The 20,917-nt window shown below is 43.2% G+C and overlaps 1 protein-coding gene and 1 non-coding gene across 5 annotated transcripts in view; both read right to left on the bottom strand.

Annotated features, from left to right (window-relative positions):
• SH3BP1 (SH3 domain binding protein 1) overlaps positions 1–20,917 on the bottom strand; it is a 131,008-nt gene that overhangs the window by 41,393 nt on the left and 68,698 nt on the right. For all 4 annotated transcript variants that reach the window (XM_030207897.1, XM_030207907.1, XM_030207916.1 and 1 more), the window contains 5 exons: positions 19,957–20,096; positions 17,019–17,130; positions 15,011–15,092; positions 6,234–6,314; positions 3,049–3,162 (listed from right to left, as the gene is read on the bottom strand). In XM_030207897.1, the coding sequence (XP_030063757.1) occupies positions 3,049–3,162; positions 6,234–6,314; positions 15,011–15,092; positions 17,019–17,130; positions 19,957–20,096 (529 nt within the window). The remainder of the gene's footprint in view (positions 1–3,048; positions 3,163–6,233; positions 6,315–15,010; positions 15,093–17,018; positions 17,131–19,956; positions 20,097–20,917) is intronic.
• LOC115460839 lies at positions 16,601–16,707 on the bottom strand. The gene has a single exon (XR_003940613.1). It is a non-coding gene; the product is annotated as a U6 spliceosomal RNA (small nuclear RNA).

Raw genomic sequence — 20,917 nt, 5'->3', positions numbered from 1 at the left:
TGAGGAACCCCACTAACTACCCTTCTCCATTGTGAATACTGCCCATTTAACCCCACTCTCTGTTTCCTATCCTTCAACCAGTTTTTAATCCACAATAGGACATTTCCTCCTATCCCATGACCCTCCAATTTCCTCTGTAGCCTTTCATGAGGTACCTTGTCAAACGCCTTTTGAAAATACAGATACACAATATCAACCGGCTCCCCTTTGGCCACATGTTTGTTTACTCCTTCAAAGAATTGAAGTAAATTGGTCAGGCAAGATTTCCCCACACAAAAGCCGTGCTGACTCGGTCTCAGTAATCCATGTCCTCGGATGTGCTCTGTAATTTTGTTTTTAATAATAGCCTCTACCATTTTCCCCGGCACCGACGTCAGACTCACCGGTCTATAATTTCCCGGATCTCCCCTGGAGCCTTTTTTAAAAATGGGCGTTTCATTGGCCACCCTCCAATCTTCCGGTACCACGCTCGATTTTAAGGATAAGTTGCATATCACTAGCAGTAGCTCCGCAAGCTCGTTTTTCAGTTCTATCAGTACTCTAGGATGAATACCATCCGGTCCAGGAGATTTGCTACTCTTCAGTTTGCCGAACTGCCCCATGCTGTTGATGACTGCAGGGCTTGGTGGAAGGGAGTTCTGGCTGTCTTTGGAGGAGGTCCTTAGCTGGGGATGCTTGGGGATCCCCACCAGCTATACAGCAAGGGTTTGGACAGGTGTTAGATATGCTAGAGCCCAGGTCAGAAAATAAAAGAGGATCCCCCTCCCTGCCTTCCCTCCGATTTCCCCGCCTACCATTACTATCACACTGACAGGCCCTCACCAAATATGGAACAAGGGATCACAAATTAGAAATAAAAATATTTAGACAAAAATTGAACTGGGAACCCCAAGAAGTTAAACTTAGCATGTACAACAACACAGGAGAAAAAAAAACAAAAATGCATTTCCCAAAGCTAACATATTCCATTTAAAACATTCAAAATAAAATGCTTTTTTTTCTACCTTTTTGGTCTGGACATTTTATTTTTCCATCACGTTGGTTCCAATTTCTCTTTTCTGCTTTCCTGTAAGCGGCTGCTCTCATTTGGTTTTTTCTACCCTCACTATACCTGCCTCTGACATATTAATTGTTCCTTTTTAGCTCTTTCCTCTCTTTTCTTTTCTGCCTGTCAACTCAAATTTCAACCTCTCTCACCCTTCACCTACTTTTTACTTTTCAGCTATCAAATTTCCATCTTCTTCTCTCACCCACTAGCGCTCCCATTCCCCATCTCACTCCTTCCCCAGTCCTCCGTTCCCTTTCTTCTTTAATCTACTCCCCAGTACCATATTTCTACCATCTGTGATCACTATCCTTTCATTCATTTCCTTGATACCCCCTCCTCTCCACCCTGGCCTCTCCGACATGGTTCCACCATTCCCAGCCATTCTCTCCACGCTTCTAGACCAGTATCTGCTCCCTCTTTCTTCCCTCTACACTCTAGGAGCCTGACATCTCTCTATCCCTTCCCTCTCCCCAAGGTCCAGCATTTCTCTCTCTCTCTCTTCCCTCACTCCCATTGGCAGCAATCTCCCCATTCGATCATTCCCTTCTGTTGCTCCTAGTTCCAACATCTCCCTCTTTCTCCCCTTCCTACCTCCTGTGTCTCTCTCCCTCTCTCTCATCTACCCCCATGTCCAACATCTCTCCTTCTCTCCCATTGTCCACCATCTCTCTCTTTCTCTCCCTTGTGCCCCAGGTCCAACATCTCTCTTCCCCCTCCCTCCATGAAGCACTCTCTCACTTCCACTGCCATGTCCAACATTTCTGCCTCTCTCTCTCTGTCCATTTCTCTCTCTCCTTCCCTTGTGCCCTGGGTCCAACATCTCTTTCTACCACCCCTCCCTTCCCCCCTCCACCATCATATCCAACCTTTCTCCCTCTCTTCCCCATGCAGCATCTCTCCCTCTCCTCCACCTCTACATCCTACATTTCTCCCTCTCTCGCCCCTTTCCCTGCAGCATCTCTCCCTTCCCTCCACCCCCATATGCAAGATTTCTCTCTTTCTGACCCCTCTCCATCCCTTTGCTGCATCTCTCCCTTCCTCCCCCTCCACCCCATGTCCAACAATTCTCCCTCTCTCACCTTTCCCACCCTCCATGCAGCATCTCTCCTTTCCACCCTCATCCTACCTACAACTCTCCTTATTGCTGCTCTCGCTTCAACGAGTCCCAGCAGCGGTAGCGATTCCGCCTGCCACTAACCTGGAAGCCTCCCCTCTACTGTATCCTGCCCCCCTCTGCCAAAACATCCAGTTTCTGTGTGGGTGGGACACGGCAGAGAGGAGGCTTCTGGGTTAGCAGAAGCAGTGTGTGAGAACTGCTGCCGGGACCCGTTGAACTGAGAGAGACGAAGGTGCAGGAGTCCAGCCTGCTCCTCTGACACCGGTAAGGGTGCACTGCTGCTGGGTAGGCCTAGGCCCACCTTTGGCTACGCCAATGGCTCTCTCAGTTGTCAGTCTGTGCTTGCAATTCCTGCGACTGGAGGGTAATAATTTAATGTGGGTTTAGCAGAGGGCTGACTGCAAGTTCTGACAATCAGTGGGCCTCACTGGTTCACATTCACACAACCAAACTTTAGTTGTCAGTTTCGGTTTTGGCAGAAACCAGGCGATACGTTTTGGCTGCAGTTTTGGTTTCAGCAAAACTGAAAAAAGCAGTTTCAGTTGGCCTCTACTAGTAACCCTCCTTCCTTTGGCATGAACTTCCTTTACACACTGTTTTCTACCACTCAAACAATTCCTAATCCACTTGAGCACCAGTTTGGACCCATCCTCAAGCTTGTTAAATGAGCCCTTTGTTTGTCAGGTATTCAGGACAAACAAAATATGAAAATTACCTGAAATCTTATACAAATCTGTCAGTTAAATGATCATATGAGCTGTGAGGACTGGAGTGGAGTACCTCAAGAAAGAACTTTTTAAGGGCCAAAGTTGAAAAACAGTCAATTATTCAAAATGAGGGCAAGACAATAATTCCGCTCCTTATGTCAGTAGGGTGCCCTTACCCATCATGCCGCACCCAGAGAAGGTTAGGTCCCAGGACAATGGCAATGTTGCTTGGGGTCATCTTGTTCACTTCTTGGTGCTCTGCCAGTTTGGCTAAAAACTTGATCAGGTATCTGTTTAAAAAAAAAGAATAAAGGCACAGAGATGAGAGACCTTCAAAATCAAAGACATTGCAGGATTTAACAAAGCCAGAAGGGGAATGTGTTAATTCAACATAAATCAAAGCCTATGGAATGCCCTCCCTAATTCACTGAGATTACAAACCTCCTTAGAAAAATTCAAAAAGCTGACCTTAAAGCATATCTATTCACTGATGCTTTCCAATAATATGTGAGCAGTCAGTCCAGGGCAGCTGGATTTTTGCAGAGCTATTCCTATTGTTCTATCACCCCCACCCCAATTTTTCTATCTTGATTGTAGTTCTGCCTTTACTATCCTTTTTGTATCATGTCTATTAGTCTAGTTCTACCTTTGTTTTCTTTCTCCTATTAGATTAGATTGTAAACCATCCTGAAGACTCCTGTAGAGTGGGGTAGTAAATATTAAATAAACTTGGAAACTTAGATATGTTTAAGCACATACATGCCAGGCAATTTTCAAAAAGGCCATTTCAATAGGACACCCCTAAATATGCGGAGCAGCTTATTATAAAGAAAACTGGAGGAAGCAGAGGCAAGGTGCTTATGACATTGAGGTTTCTGAAATTCCCTCTAGATCTACAGGTAAGCCCACTGATTTATTCCCAACCTTCTCTTTAAAAAATGAACTATTCACCAGTAAGACGACAGAGGGAGAAACTTATTATTTTCACAGGAGACTCTTCACAGTGATGAGTTTTGTGATGAATTAAAATGAGAGCGCTCACTGACCCACTGCACACTCCTCCTTCAGGAGCAGGAAGACAGGCACCTCTGATCTGTTTCCCACCCTGTAACGCCCAACATACAACCAAATACAGCCTGAAACATGCACTATCACAGCAGGCCTATTCTGTAACAAACACATTGTTCCAATCACTTGCAATTTTCAGTTCCACAGGGAACTTTGCGCACAGACTCTGCTCTAGTTCTGAAAGGCAAACTGAGCATACTTTCCTCCTGAAAACATACATAGTAACATAGTAGATGACGGCAGAAAAAGACCTGCAAGGTCCATCCAGTCTGCCCAACAAGATAACTCATATTTGCTACTTTTTGTGTATACCCTACTTTGATTTGTACCTGTGCTCTTCAGGGCACAGACCGTATAAGTCTGCCCAGCACTATCCCCACCTCCCAACCACCAGCCCTGCCTCCCAACCACTGGCTCTGGCACAGACCATAAAAGTCTGCCCAGCACTATCCCCGCCTCCCAACCACCGGCTCTGGCACAGACCGTATAAGTCTGCCCAGCACTATCCCCGCCTCCCAACCACCAGCCCTGCCTCCCAACCACCGGCTCTGGCACAGACCATATAAGTCTGCCCAGCACTATCCCCGCCTCCCAACCACCAGTCCCGCTTCCCACCACCGGCTCTGGCACAGACTGTATAAGTCTGCCCAGCACTATCCCCGCCTCCCAACCACCAGCCCTGCCTCCCAACCACCGGCTCTGGCACAGACCATATAAGTCTGCCCAGCACTATCCCCGCCTCCCAACCACCATCCCGCTTCCCACCACCGGCTCTGGCACAGACCGTATAAGTCTGCCCAGCACTATCCCCGCCAGCCCAAAGATTTGCACCTGCTTTTTCTGTGGGAACTTTAACCCTTCAAACTAATGCTTGTAGTTGTGAAAATGTATCCCTAGCAGGCAACTCTATCCCCCTCATCCCACTTTCAAGTCTTTCCTATTTTTTTCTGCGGGCAGAAGTCCATGTGTTTATTTATTTATTTTAAAATTTCTATTACATTTTATTTCCTAGGGACTTGATATATCACTCATTGATTGCAAAAACACAGTCCTATTTGTTAGGTATCACAGATTTGTACACACTGAAGAATGAACACCAATGGAGAGGGGTTTTTTGTTTAGGGGAGAGGGAGAAGGGGACAGAAAAGGTGAATGGGTTTAGGGAGAAGAATTTCATTTGTATTATTGGAGCTCTAGTATTTATTAATGGGAAAATGTTTGTATTATTGCAAATTTATATCTTAAATGAAAATGAAACTTTAATAAAGATATAGAAATTTAAAATATAAATTGTCCAGCCCATCTTTATGTTCACCTGCCTTTCTAAAGAAGCAGACAGACTCAGTGGATAGACAGAAAGGTCCAGCTAATCTGTTCATTCTGCGTTCCTACTGCCAAAAGACCACATACCCTGTGTCATCTCTACATCTTCAGCATTCAGGATCTTCTGTGTTTTCCCCAAAATATCTTAAATTATGTTACTCTTTCTAGCTATACTAGCAGGCCTAACGAGACAGGGTAAAAACCAGAAGCATCAAAATTGCAAGAAAGTAGTTCCAAAAAATAAACAAGAGTGTTTAATTATCAGTCCACTTTTATTATATTGTGGCTTTTCATATACCAATCTATAGTAGGTTGGTGGGCATTCCTCCATAATGCAGTAAGGGTCTCATTTACCAAACTGAGGTAGCGATTCCTGCGTGTCAATGCCCAAAGTGAATCGGCTTTGTTGGCATTGCGGCACTGGGAACTGATAGCACGATTTAGTAAAAGGGGCCCTAAATGCCTTAAGAAGCTAGCACACACAGTGAAACCAAGCTTGATAACATACTAGGAGGAGTCATTTACTAACAGCATGGGCTAATGCCATTATCACACATTATTTACTGCAGGGCCCATACTATGCAATGGCCCCCGTGGTAGATAATATATGATAGCAGCATTAGTAAATGCTGTTAGTAGCTGACTGCCTAATGAATTACCCTGAGGGGCAGGATGAGTTACTATCTAATATTGTTGAATGACATAAATTAAGCCCTGCTGTTAATAAGGCTTTTCTCAACACCTCATGTTTATTGCACCTTTTGTACTGACACTCAAGTTTTTTTAACATTTAAAAAAATGAATTCGGTTTTCCCCTATGGTTCTGTTCCTGCACCTGGACACTTGCTGTTTGTATAAGTACTGTAGCCTGTGCTTGTGCAATAAGGAAGCCTCAAAAGTGGCAACCATATCTGCAGCCCATTTCTTCTCCACAGCACACACACTCCCTCCTGCATGTGTTCAGCTGTACCTCAGATTATTGTAATTCTCTTTGGGCAGCTTGCTGCACACCTCACGGAAGCACTCCAGACGTCTCTCTGGCTCCTTCACGCTGGAAAACATGGAAAGGAAGAAGGAATAATAGATTAGTGTTGTCTGAAGATGAACTAATTTTATTTTCCCGGAAGTGTAGATGCAACAGAGACAATAGAGGCTTCAGTCAATTGAGGAGCACTTGTTTAGTTGAATATGAAACCCATGATTTGTGAATAGTATTAGTGATTGGAGGATAATGCCAACAAACCATTTCAATACACCAAAACTGGACTACAAGCAACTGGCCCACTGCACGAGAGTAGGGCAATTGTGGGCTGCTCTATTTCATAGGAGAAGGGGAATTACAACAGACTGTTCCTTAATGCCATATTGAGACATTTACAAACGGGTCCATTGCAGATAACAAGGGGTTGACAGGAGGTGTAAGCTACACCAGTCTCATGTTCTTCCTCACATCTGTTTTTGTGCATGTTTACCTTGTATTGTATTGACAGCTGGGCAGACTTATACAGTCTGTGCCAGAGCCAGAGGTGGGAGGCGGGGCTGGTGGTTGGGAGGCGGGGATAGTGCTGGGCAGACATACGGTCTGTGCCCTGAACAGGACAGGTACAAATCAAAGTAGGGTATACACAAAAAGTAGCACATACGAGTTTATCTTGTTGGGCAGACTGGATGGACCGTGCAGGTCTTTTTCTGCCATCATCTACTATGTTACTATGTAAGATACTTCCTGCTTGGTTTGGTTCTGTAACCTTGACACTCATAGGTTAAATGTTCCATGTGACCCCTTCTCCCCAGTGTTCTTGAGACCTGCCTTTCTCATACCTCAGCCAGATGTAATCTTTAACCCTACTAATCAGTTCCAGAGCCCTTATGCCATGTAAGTAGTCCTCTGCATCCCTTCTCCTTTAGGAAAAATCTCCATCTTGGCTCTGTTCTTTAAGCAAGGTCACACAAGTCTCCTATTCCCCTCACTGTCCCTGCAAGCCTATTGTCTTTTCACCAGATCTACTTTCTACCTGTAACTGCATTCAGTACCACAGAGATTGTGCAGTTATCAGAGGAAACAAATTTGGGCAGATTGCACCTACTACTCTCATTTCAACTTTCTGCATGCAGTAAATTGTTTGTTCATTATTTACCTGAATAACTGAGAACTACAAGACTGAGGGGCCCTTTTACTAAGCTGCGTTGGCACCTACGCACACATGTGTGTTAATCTGGAACTACCATCTGGCTACCACATGGCCCAGACGGTAATTTCATTTTTTACATGCATTCGCTACACTTGCCAGAAAATATATTTTATTTTCCGGCACGCCGCACTAACTTGGCAGTAATCAGCATTGTACGCATGTAGACAATTACCGTGCGGTTATCACGTGAGACCTTACTGCTAAGTGAATGGGTGATGGTAAGGTCTCAGTCCCAAAATGGACACGTGCCAATTTTTATTTTGCCGAACGTCCATTTTCAGCTCAAAAACAAAAAAGGCATTTTTTACAGGTGCGCTGAAAAATGGATCTGCGCACACCCAAAACACATGCCTACACTAGCACAGGCTATTTTTCAGCACACCTTAGTAAAAGGACACCTGAATCTGCTCCATGAATGCTGGACCAGATATTAAACTGTTAAATATTGCTCTGGGAAATGCAGTATGAAAATGACGATGTTTAGTGTCATGGTCTACTCTGGTATTTAACAAGCTAATCTGTAGTAACAGTTTTATAGTGGAAAAATCTGAAAGGGGAGAGCAGTCAGCATGAAAAAAGGAATCAGGAGCAATGGAAAGGGGGTGTGCTCTGTGTGTGTTTTGGCCGGGCCTAAAAAATGAACATTTATTCCCCATTTCTGAAAGGGAATGAACATCTACATCCTAACTGATCAATGTGTAGATTTTGTTATAAAGGATGTGTAGTTTCCAGAAAATGCTCTTATTGAGCAGTGCAGGCTTTGTGACAGTATCAGGAAAAACAAATGTTTGGGGTTTTTTCATTATTTATGACATTTATATCCCACATTATCCCAAAAACAAGCTCGAGTTTAATTTGAATTTCAACAATAGTGAATCAATAGAAATAAAACAAAATAAAACATGGAAAAGAAAATACGATGATACCTTTTTTATTGGACATAATACATTTCTTGATTAGCTTTCGAAGGTTGCCCTTCTTCGTCAGATCGGAAATAAGCAAATGTTGGCAGATGACAATATATATAAGTGAAACATCAAAGCATTCTAGTGACAGTCTAACAGGATGGGGGTGGATAGGTGAGAGACAGGAAGAGGGACAGGTGAGATATGCATGAAGACAGGAGGGTGTCAAAGCAGTACGATTTTCAAAGCAGTACAATTTTATGGTTTATAATGGGCTAGAAAACCCAGATCTTTGTTAAGTCCTGTCTGGTGGGTGTCAAAATATTTAATCATTCTGACTTCAAAGGTCTTACGTTCCTGTATTGTTTTAAAGTTCCCTTTTAAGATTCTTACCATGAAGTCACTGGTACAGTGTTCTGGTTTTGTAAAGTGCTGCCCCACAGGCGTGACATCTTTATTAGTACTGGCATTTTTCATATAGTGTCTATATAAATTAAATCTCTTCTTTAGCATCTGACTGGTTTCTCCAATGTAGCAGCCTTTGTTGCATTTTTTACACGGAATGGTATATATCACATTGGAAGATGAGCACTTGAAAGATTCCTTAATGTTGAATATTTTTCCTTTGTGAATGACTGTGGGGTCCTGTGAAATGTTTTGGCATAGTTTGCAGCTGGATATATTGCAAGAATGTGTGCCATTCTTTTCTTTTTGAGTCTGTGTTGGGAGCTTACTTCTAATTAGCCTGTGTTTTAAGTTGGGTGGCTGTCGGAAGGCCAGCACTGGTGGGGATGGGAATATTTCTTTCAGTAATTCATCCTCCTGGAGTAGAGGCTGCAGATCTTTTATGATTTTTCTTAATTTTTCCAGCTCTGGGTTGTATGTCACTATAAGGGGGATTCTTTCTGTGGCTTTTTTTTCTTTGTACTGTAGCAGATTTTCTCTGGGTGTTTTGAGGGAGGAGGCAATATTCTTGGAGATTATTTTGGGGTTGTAGCCTTTCTGTTCAAAGGATGCAGTAAGGGTTTCAAGGTGTCTGTCTCTGTCCCCTGGGTCAGAGCAGATACGGTGGTATCTTGTGGCTTGGCTGTAAATAATGGATCTTTTTGTATGTGAAGCATGGAAGCTGGAGTTGTGGAGGTAGCTGCATTTGTCTGTGGGTTTCCTGTATATAGATGTTTGTATATATCCATCGCTGATTGAGACTGTGGTGTCCAAAAAATTGACTTTTTCTGGGGAGTGGTCAATTTTGAATCTGATTGTAGGATGGTATGTATTGAAGGAATTGTAAATTGTTTCAGAGTTTCTTCCCCCTCAGTCCAAATCATAAAAATGTCATCGATGTACCGGTATTTGTTTAGGGGTTTGGTCTGGTATGTATTCAGAAATGTCTGTTCCAGCTCAGCCATAAAGAGGTTGGCATATTGGGGTGCTGTCCTGGTGCCCATCGCAGTGCCCATTATTTGTAGATAGATATCATTGTTAAAGCGGAAATAGTTGCGAGTTAAAATAAATTTGATTCGTTTTGTAACGGTTTCTGGTGAGTATTGATGGTCCAGTGTGGATGTTTTTAGGAGTTTCTCAAATGCAGCTATGCCATTCGCATGGGGAATGTTGCTGTATAGTGATTCTACATCCATCATGACTAGAAGGGTACTTGGTGGTAACTGTTTGATATTTTTCAATTTATTCAGAAAGTCTGTGGTGTCTTGTATGAAGCTGTGAGTCCAGATGTTTCCTCCGTGAGTGTGCCAATACCCGATATGATTGGTCTGCCAGGGTTTCCAGGTTTGTGGATTTTGGGTAGCATGTAGAATGTGCCCACATAAGGCTGGTTTGGTATGAGTTTCTTCAGATGTGGCTGTACTTGTTTAGGAAATGTTCTGATCAGGTCTTTCAGCTGCTTTGTATAATCCTGTGTGGGATCCTTGGTTAGTTTCCTATAGTATGTATTGTCTGAGATCTGTCTGTGCCTTTCTTCAATGTATTTTTCTGTGTCCATAATCACCACTGAGCCTCCTTTGTCTGCGGGTTTGATGATAATGTGTGGATTAGTTTGTAGAGTTCTTATGACCACTCTTTCTGGTGGAGTAAGATTGTACAGAATTCTCTTTTGTTTGCTGGAAAGTTGTGCTTTTACCCTATGTCTGAAGCTTTCTATGTAGTTGTCCAGCTTGTTGTTTTGTCCATTCTGTGGGGTGAAATAAGTGTTCCTTTGTTTAAAACTGTATTCTGGTCTGTTGGGATTTCCTTTCTTGTGAAAATGTGCCTTCAGGCACAGTTTTCTAAAGAATTCTTCCAGGTCTGAGTATAATTGAATTTCGTCCAGCTTGCTGGATGGGCAAAATGAAAGTCCTTTGGAGACTTCATGCTGTGATAATTGATGTTAAGACCATAACAGAAAAACTGGGTCAGACCAATGGTCAATCTAGCCTAGTACCCTGCTTCCAATCCAGGTCACAAGTACCTGGCAGAAACCCAAATAGTTACCAATCCCAGGGCAAGAATCATAGGCGGTCGGTGGCCCAACTGTTTGGGGAGGCTAAAGGGGGCAGGGTTAGGGGTGGGCCCAGGGGTGGAGCTTAAATCCATAATTGTCTAACACACAGAAAAAAAATAAATAAAAATAAAAGTCACAATTAATACCTTTTATTAAATTTAGATATTAGCTGTGTATCAAATGTCAAAGAATAAAGTGGTTGCTCAAAGCATATACTAACCACAATCGCTCAACTGCAAAACACTGTGCACAACTTTGTGCAAAAACACACTGTACCATAAATATTACACTGGGCAGAACCTAATACACCAATACACCACCCATACGGAAAATGCAGACCGTCAACAATATGAAACAAGGGATCATATCACAATTCTCATGTAGAGCCACAAAACACCCTAATTCATGTTTAATGTGGGATAAAATGCCATAAATAAGTAAATAAATAAATATAAACTTTAATGTTGAGCACCTAATTCTCAAAGTGGACATATTCCAAACACTATAATGAAAATAAAATGATCTTTTTTACCTTTGTTGTCTGGTGACTTTGTTTTTCTGATCATGCTGGCCCAGTATCCAATTCTGCTGCTATCTGTCCTCTTAACTCCGTTTCTAGGGCTTCCTTTCCATTTATTTCTTTACTTTCCGCCTTTCTTCTTCATTTCTTGCCCTACATCCGTAAGTAAAAGCTGGGTCCTCCACAGACTTGACTGTCCAGTGGATCCAGCTTCTGCCTATTTTCTTCCTCCATGTGCAGTTTTTCTCTCTTCCTTTTCCCTCATCTCATCTCCTTCCTCACTCTTCCCTCCCCTCCATCCATGTCCAGCAACCCTCCTCTCCCCTCCATCCACCCATGTCTAGCAACCTTCCTTATGTACAGTGCAAAATATACAGATAGCAGATTTTAATTCCCAAAGCTGACAAATTTCAATCAATAAAAGGAAAATAAAATTATTTTTCTACCTTTATGCCTGGTAATGCTATTTTTCTAAGCATAGTAGTCTCATTCTCTCTCTGTATCCCTTAGATCACTGTCCAGGGCCTCCTGTTCATTTGCCATGTTATATTTTCTCAATTTCTTCCACTCAGACATTGATTTTTTTCATGCTCATCTTCCCCCAATACATTTTTTGCCTCTCAAACTTTATCCCTCTTTCTCATCCTCCAGTCTTCCAGCTCCCTCTTTTTACTGCTTCTATCTAGCTCTGCATCTCTTTCTCCACCCATTTCTAACATCTCCCCTCTCTCCTCTTTCCTTTCCATTGATGCCAAGCATCTCTCCTTTCTTCCCTTCCTTCTTGCCCAGCATCTCTTCCTGGTTTTCTCTTCCACCTTTCTTCCTAACCAGCATCTCCCTGATTTCTCTTTCCACCTTCCCTCCTCTCCAGCACCACCGCCTGATCTTTCCTCCCACCTTCACTCCTCTGTGCCCAGCATGTCACCCTAATCGCCCTTTTTCTACCCTCCTCCATGCCCAGCATGAACCCCACATTTCCTTTCTCACATTTCTCCATGCCCAGCATGTCCCACAATCTCCCCTTCCACTGTCCATGCCCAGAATGTTCCCCAATCTCTCCCCCCCCCATTCCTCTGTGCACAGCATGCCCTCAAACTCCCCTTCCACAATATCCAGCATGCTCCTCCAATCTCCATTTCCTTCTTCCTTTTTCCCAATCTTTCCTCCCACCTTCCTCTGTATCCAGAATGTCTCACTCTGATCTCCCATTTCCACTTTCCTCCAGTCCTTGCCCAGTATGTTTCGCTCGTTATTAAAGCCTGAGGCGTTCTCCCTCCGACGCCGGCGAATCAGTGACGGCGATGCACATAGCCAGCCTTAATCTGCCTGCGTCAGAGCGTCTCCCTCAGATGCGTCCCGCCTCCTCTAATTCAACTTCCTGTCTTACGCAGAGGCGGGACGCGTTTGAGGGAGACGCTCTGACGCAGGCAGATTAAGGCTGGCTATGTGCATCACCGTCGCCGATTCGCCGGCGGGAGAACGCCTTAGGCCAGAGACGGAGTGACGACACAGATGGATGGGTGAGAGCGGGGGGGGGGGGGGGGGAGGTGCAAGACTCGCACGGGAGGAGGGAAGAGGCAGAGACCGCCGGTCAATGCAGCATTTTGGCGCTTAGGCGCCATCTCTTTTAAAGAGCAGTCAAGGGAAGTCCACGATTGGGCTGGGGAGGCTTAGCCTCCCCAAGCCTCTTATACGGGGCGCCTATGGCAAGAATGTAAGAAGTTCTCACAATGTAATGTAATGGAAAATTTTGGTCATGTCAACCTCAGTTCTGAGGAGGGACTCATCTCCTCCTTTTCTGCCCTCCCCTCTCCCCCTCCCCAGCAACTAGTTTATTACCTTACCTCCCTCCTCCAGGGCAGTGATATTCCAACTGGCACTGAGACTGGCAGGCACTGGGCCTTCAGCATCTATGCATGCCCAAGACCTGCCAGCTTCTACCCCCTCTGAAATAGGAAGTTGTAGGGGGAGGAAGCAGGCAGGACATCAGCATGGACAGATGCTTGAGGCCCCACACCCACTGGCCTCTATGCTATTAGTAGGGAAAGGGAAGGGAAATGGGACTTGATATACTGCCTTTCTGAGGTTTTTGCAACTACATTTAAAGCGGTTTACATAGTATATTCAGGTACTTATTTTGTACCAGGAGTAATGGAGGGTTAAGTGACTTGCCCAGAGTCAAAAGGAGCTGCAGTGGGAATTGAGCTCAGTTCCCCAGGATCCAAGTCCACTGCACTAACCACTAGGCTGAGCAGAGTATCGCCACCATGGGGAAGGGAAACAAGGCACTAAACAAGTTGCAGGGGGCGGAGAGGTGTAGAGAAATGCTGGAGCCCATGGGAGAGGGAAGGAGAGAAATGCTGAGCACCATGCTGGAGGTTTCAAAGGTAGAGAAGGATGCTGGATGCTGTGGGAGGGGGCAACTATGGGATGGTAAGTAAGGGGAGATGCTGGAGCAGGGACGGAGCATGGGTGGGGTTGTGAGCTGAGCTTTGCCCACTAATCAAAAAGGCATTCCGCTGCCCCTGACAAAGCCAACATAGCCACCTAAGCACCTTTATTAAAATAGACTCTCAATAGCTCATACAACTTTCATGTTCATGATGGATTGTTGGTCACATCTTCTTGAACTCACAAATTTATATAAGTAAAAGCACTAGGTTAAAGGGGAGAGATGGGTTGGGGGGGGCTAATGTTAAACAAAAAAGGTTAATGATGGTTTTGATTGTCTGATTTACATTTTGTCTATTTTGTTAGTTCTACACTGGGCACCTAAACTGTTGAGTATACTTTATTTGAATGTCATCAATAAAAATTGTTGAAACATAAAACAGACTCCCAGATTTGGCTCCAAGAACACACAGACTCACAGCTGAAGATGGCGTAAACCTGTGATGAAATCACATATGCTCATCTATCACCATTTCTGCCCCAGCTCGACCCAAACTCTACCCCCTGGAATGCCTACATGTGGCACACATGTACGTACATGCTGTCTAGCAGCACACTTATGGGCCTAATCCACATGCTGAAAACTGGCCTTACACAAGGAAACCCTCCTTTATAAAGTTAACCCTTAAGGGCCAGATTCTATATAAGGCGCCTAAAAAAAACCACACACAAAACATTTCCGCCTAAGCATATTCTATAAGTGGCACCAAGATTTTGGTGCAGTATATAGAATATGTTTAGTTGATATCTTGGCGCCTAAAATTATGCACCTCCATTTACACCAACGAAAATCCGGTGCATAGATTTAGACGCACTGGGCCATATTCTATAACTACATGCATAAATTTTGGAACACCCACGAAAACGCCCATTTTTCCACCCATAACCATGCCCCTTTTTGGCTGCACATGTTAGAAGTTAGGCGCACTGCGTTACAGAATATGCCTAGCGAGTTATAAGCGTAAATTCTGATTATTGCCAATTAGTGTTCATTATTGCTTAAGAGCTGTTATCAATTCTGATTAGCATGTTAACTCAATTAAGTTATGCGCGTTGTTACAGAACACGTTTGGATTTCGGCACAGATCTCTAGGCGTGCTATATAGAATCCAGGGGTAAATATATTTAAACATTGAATGAGGAGTCACACACAGTTTATTAGCCATTCTTTGGTCTTACTTGGCTGCTTTAAACCAATCATCATAAAGTTCATAGGTCATCAGAGGTTGCGGTAATTCTCTAAGGTAAGACTTCAGTGCCCCTGGAAGAGAAGCAGAAAGACACATTCCCATAAGAGACAAAACCACGAAACTGTATAACCATTTGCTGTTACAGACAGCTGTGTTATCACCAGATGAATCCCAAGAGAATATCTTCATGGCATGCCTAATGTGCACAAATAGTATAATTGTCCTGTGCTATAAATCTTGGATAATATTGATGGGATTGTGATGACCTCCCTCTAGTGGTGGGAGATCACAACTGCAATTGGGGAAAGAGGATAAAGCATCTCTTGCTAAGCCAGAGCTTTGCTATCCTGTGGCAGTGCAAGAGTAGACTCCCATGACCAAGCGTTGGAAAATTCTGCAACAAACTTTCAGGAATTCTGTGGCATAATAGCTTAGCACAAGTTGATTCTGAACCTAGAAAATTAATTTTGTTGTTTTTTTGAAGAATTTGGGGTGAGGGGAAAAAGATAAAAGAGGAGACAACCTCCATAATGCAAAAGTTCACACACCATGTATAGAGTTGCCAAAAAACAAGTGATACCAAATTCCAAATGGAGAATTTTTGAGTACCAATAATAAAAACTCAACAATGGCCATATTTCTGCTTCACACCTGTATCAGGGGTCAATATTAATACAAAATATCACAACACTCTGCAAAATCAATAAAAATTCTTCCAAATAAATCACACTCCTTAAGGGAATCTGGAAGTCATAAGAACCCAGACACTCAGACTTCTTAGTCGGTGCTATACTGAGTTAGGATAAGGGGGGAGGAAGGTATTTGGGATTCACATTCTTATACTGCTTCAGTTACATATCATCGGAGGAGTTAAGAATCTTCATTATAACTGGAGCCTAAGGCTGGTTGATCGTTAAGGGGAGGAAGGAATATAGAATTTATAATGAAAATGGATAACGATTGTAATGTACCTGGCCTATTTGTGGTTTCTTGGTTGTATTTTACTGTTGTCAATAAAAACCTTTGGACATAAATCAAACTCTGAGGCAGTTGATGGTTTTTATTTTCCTTTTTCTTCTAAGGGGGTGGGGTGGGGGAGGCAGTTCCAGATCTCCTGAGTTTTTGGATGCAGCAGGGTCAAAAGAGTCCAGGCCCTCTGCAGTTTTCCATTTGGCTCGTTTAGGTTTTTGGTGGTATTGGCAATCGTGAGTAGGGAGGGGGTTGGGGGGGGGGGGGACAAATGATGGGTTTCTTAGTTTACTTAAAAATAGTGCTTTTGTTGTCAGAGTGGATGGTAGCACAGTTACGCGACATTGTTCTTTTTGTATTAATATCCCTACTGTGTGTCATTGCGATTGGTCTATTCTAATCAACAATAGAATTTGTTTCAAATTAAAAAAAAAAAACATAAAGCAAACTCAAAGCAAGAAAACCTATAAAGAAAAAGGAAACAAAAACTTACCCGCTCATATGAGTCAGCTTAGTATAAGATAAAAGCTGCTATAAACACTGTGCAAAGTGTTTATAACAGCTTCAAAGAGATACGATGCACCAGAATCCATCCCTTTTCTTTTTTTTTTTTAATATGGAACGCTTCACGAATTTGCGTGTCATCCTTGCACAGGGGCCATGCTAATCTTCTCTGTATCGTTCCAATTTTAGTATATGTGCTGCCGAAGCAAGCACTCCATCCCTTTTCTAACCACCAATCTGCATTCAGTATCACCTGTCTTTCCTAACACCCAGCAGCGATTCCTTCTTCCCATCTTACCAAACCTCTAAATACCTACCTTTCACCCCACCCCACAGTGATGCCTCAGACCACATCCTTTTCCCCTCTACTATTGGGAGCCAGACATGCAACCACATGGATCAAGTGTAATGTAGCTCAAAGAGCAAGTCTGGTTCTCATTGGCAGTGAAGGACAGCACCTCCTACTGTCAGCACAGATGCTGTGCGGCCCAACAGGCTTGTGTTTGTAACAGAGTAGAGTGTACCTGCCACGGCATGGGGTTCCAAGTAGAACTCATCTATGTTGCTGGACCCACTGGCAAGACTGTATTTCAACTTCCTTAGGATGGAGGCTCCTGCGGCCAATCGGAAGAGCCCCTATTAGACAGAAAACAAAAATGAAATAGCCATACCACAATACTTATGCCAATTCCCAGCTGAGTCACCATTAGCCTCATCCTTCCAGGGGATAGAGGTTATAACTTAACATTAGCAAGTTGGATCACCCCAGTTTGTCAATGGAAAGTACTTCCTACATGCAAAGGACCTGTTCAAGTCCACACATAACACTGCATTGAGCTCTGGTCGCCTCAAAACCAAGAAAATGCCCAAGAAACAGTGTGACAGGAGCAGATTTTAAGGAAAGGCTGATTTTGTTAAACCTGCTTGCTCCACCTCAGAGGAAGCTATGTTTCACACTGAGAATGGCTCTGAAGAGGTTAACACTTTAAATTAAGTAATGCAAACCAGCATAAAGTCTGCAAACTCGGAATATGGTCGAGTACCTCAAGAGTGGTGGCATTGTGAGGATCCTGGCTGTAGGTAAGTGTTGTCTTTTTAACAGCGGTGAGCAGCTCACACCTTGAATTTTGGTGGCAGGGCCGGCTCTGCCACTAGGTGGACTAGGCATCTACCAAGGGCAACAGAATCTGGGGTGTGGCAGTGGTACAATGCTCACATGGCAGGAGAAGAGCACTTTAAAGCTGTGGGGCACAGGGATTTCAAACACAGGCCTGCACTCAAGTGCTGCCACCTCCTGCTCCCTTCGACAGGAAAAGTTTACACCAGCTGCAACTGCCCAAGATAACAAGCCAGAACTGTAGGCACACAGTCAGGTACTTTTCCTTGTATGTCCCATATTTACAGCATGAATCGTAAACTATCACAAAGTCTGGTGACATGTCCTCTCAGGCACTTCAGAAGAGTGCAGAAGATTTTGTGGGACTTTTGCTGGGGACAGCAGTGAACTGTTGCTTTTGCTGGAGACTCAGGAGATATGAGGTGATGTGCTCTATTCAAATAGCATTGGGGACGCTGGAAAGATGCAGAATGTTAAAGACTGCACCTGCTGGAAATTCTAAAGGTGTTATGGAGATGTAGAAGGTAAGTAGAACAAGCTTACGAGTAGAGGAGTAGCCTAGTGGTTAGTGTAGTAGACTTTGATACTGGCAAACTGGGTTTGATTCCCACTGCAGCTCCTTGTGACTTTGGGCAAGACACCTAACCCTCCTTTGCCCCAGGTACAAAGATGTACCTGTATATAATATGTAAACTGACTTTGAATGTAGTTGCAAAAACCACAGAAAGGCAGTATCAAGTTCCATTCCCTGAACCCAGAAGCATAGAAAGATGAAATAATGATGCAAGCTTTATTGTTAAGTCAACTAGAATATTGTAATATAGTCTATTTAGGATGCCGTAAATAAATGTTGAAAAAGCATCAGTCTATTCGAAACATGGCATTAAGACTTATTTTTTCATTAAAAAGGCATGACAGTCTCTCAGTTTTATATTAAATTACATTGGTTTCCAGAAGAGGCAAGGATCCAATTCAAATTGGCATGCTGTCTATTTAAATCTTAAATGGAATATATCCTCACTATTGATACGATCAGTTTTTGTTCATTAATTCTAAATCGTGCAGGAAGCCAATTGTTTTCCTCTCTGCAACTTCTAGAGATATAGAGAGATTAAAATTGTTTGAGAAACTATTGGCCTTTCAGGAAGCAAAATTTGGTAAGGAGATATTTCCCTTTTTAGCTTCTTTATAGAATTATAAAATGTTTGTACGGAAACATTCCTCTTTCAACAATATATATTGGGCAGCATAAATTGATATTATTTGAGCGGGGTAGAACAGAGATGGCTGTATTAGTTTTATGACTATATTATTATTTTGTGTTGTTTGTAATTCCTGGTAATTTTCAGCTTCTTGGCATTGTACTCCGCTAAGAACTGAGAGGTATAACAGATTATAAATCTGAAATTATGTTATGTTATTCAGAACACTGGGCCCAATATTCAGCTGGCAGCACATTTGCTGTCTGCTAACGGCATTAAACCTTCTATGTCCGACCATAGCCGGTGACCTGCATTGAATATCTGAGTTTATTTTCGCTGCTAAAACGTTAACCAGCTATGACGATATTCAGTGTTAACCGGTTAACCTTTTAGCAGTCAAAGATAGGCCTGCTATTTAAGCGACCTATTTCAACCACTCAGCATAGCTGGTTTGGCGCAGAATATCTGTACCTAACCGGCTATGTTGCTGCTTACTGGGATATTCGGTGGGAGATAACCAGTTATCTCCCACTGAATATCCATGGTTAGGCGCTTAAATGCTATTTAACTGGCCGGGTGCTGTTCCTGGCTGATTAAATAGTTTTGAATATCGGGGGGACTGTCTTTTTTACAAGAGGCAGAAAACATGTAGTATATGCACTAAGGGGCCGCTTAAGTGGGCACCCCTGTTTAGGCATCCCAATGCTGCAAAGTGAGAGCCAGTTCTAACACCACATCCACATGCCCAGAATCTGTTTTAGAATACCAACGTAACCCAGTATCAGAACATCTCACATTTACACACCCACAGGTGCACTAGCCATAGACCGGGCGTAACTGCGAAAATGTGGCAGGTGGCATGTAACTGCCAGTATTCTGTAAGTTACACACATAATTAGGAGCCCTGTCCATGCCCCGCCCATTTAGTATACGCCTCTTGTACTTATGTGCTAACCCACTTATGTAATACTGTTACAGTGGCCCTTTCACGGGCAATTGTGCATTTACACACGTGCTAATATTCTATACCATTATGCACACAAGGGGCGTGCAAATGCGGAAGCCAAATGATAGATTTGCCCTTCAGAAGTTAAGTGATATTTTTGCAGAGGGTGACTATTCGATGGATTCTGGAGCACTTGCCTCCTCCTTCATACCCTTCGCCAGGAGCATCATGACACATGCTTCAATGGGAAGAGCAATCTCTCGTTTGAAGTTCTCCAAATGCGTCTCCAGGTCCTCTCCATAGACTCCCCCAGGCAAGGCATCTGTGGGGGAAGGATCTGGGAAATAAGATATGATGCTTATTTTTAATTTATATAGGATTTATCAACTGCCTTTATGAAGACATTCGCCCAAGGCAGGTATAGCTTGACGCAGACAACTTACTTTTTGTAACCACATAACAATAAAATTACCAAATGTCAGCATAATTCACACTTAGGCAAATTAAATCCTACTAGTAGAAATAATATGGTAAGTGTCAGTAAGGTACACATTAAAACAGTAGAATATTCAAAGAACACAATGTCAGCAAAAAATAAATGGCAGCACAGTAGAACGTTCATATGACATAGTTATAATACTCACAGTGCCAGCCCAAGACTGCAGAGGGGACATGTGAAAGGTATGCAAGTTTTGAGAGATCCTGTGTATGCAAACGTTTCTCAAGCACAGTTGTGACAGATATCCTGAAAACCTGACCAGCTGTACAATCACTAGGACAAGTTTGTAAAACCCTAGCATAGGCCCAGCAGAATAGGGAAAGAGAAGAGAGGAAAGAGAAAGGGAGGGGAGGTTCAAAGAAACAAGGAGGCAGAGAATGGGTGTGAGAGAGGAGACTGAGAAAGACAAGATAAAATAAGAAAGGAATGCAGAAAATAAGTGAGAGAAAGTGCCTACATATAAGTACATAAGTGTTGCCATACCAAAGGACCATCAAGCCCAGTATCCTGGTCAATCCAGGTCATAGGTACCTGGCAAGATCCCAAAATAGTACAATATATTTTATGCTGCTTATCCTAGAAAAAAGCAGTGGATTTTCCCAAGTCCATTTTAATAATGGCTTATGGACTTTTCTTTTAGGAAGATAGCCAAACCTTTT

The sequence above is a fragment of the Microcaecilia unicolor genome, chromosome 1 (assembly GCF_901765095.1).
Source record: "Microcaecilia unicolor chromosome 1, aMicUni1.1, whole genome shotgun sequence".
Lineage (NCBI taxonomy): Eukaryota > Metazoa > Chordata > Amphibia > Gymnophiona > Siphonopidae > Microcaecilia > Microcaecilia unicolor.
This window is presented reverse-complemented; position numbering and strand designations above follow the sequence as displayed.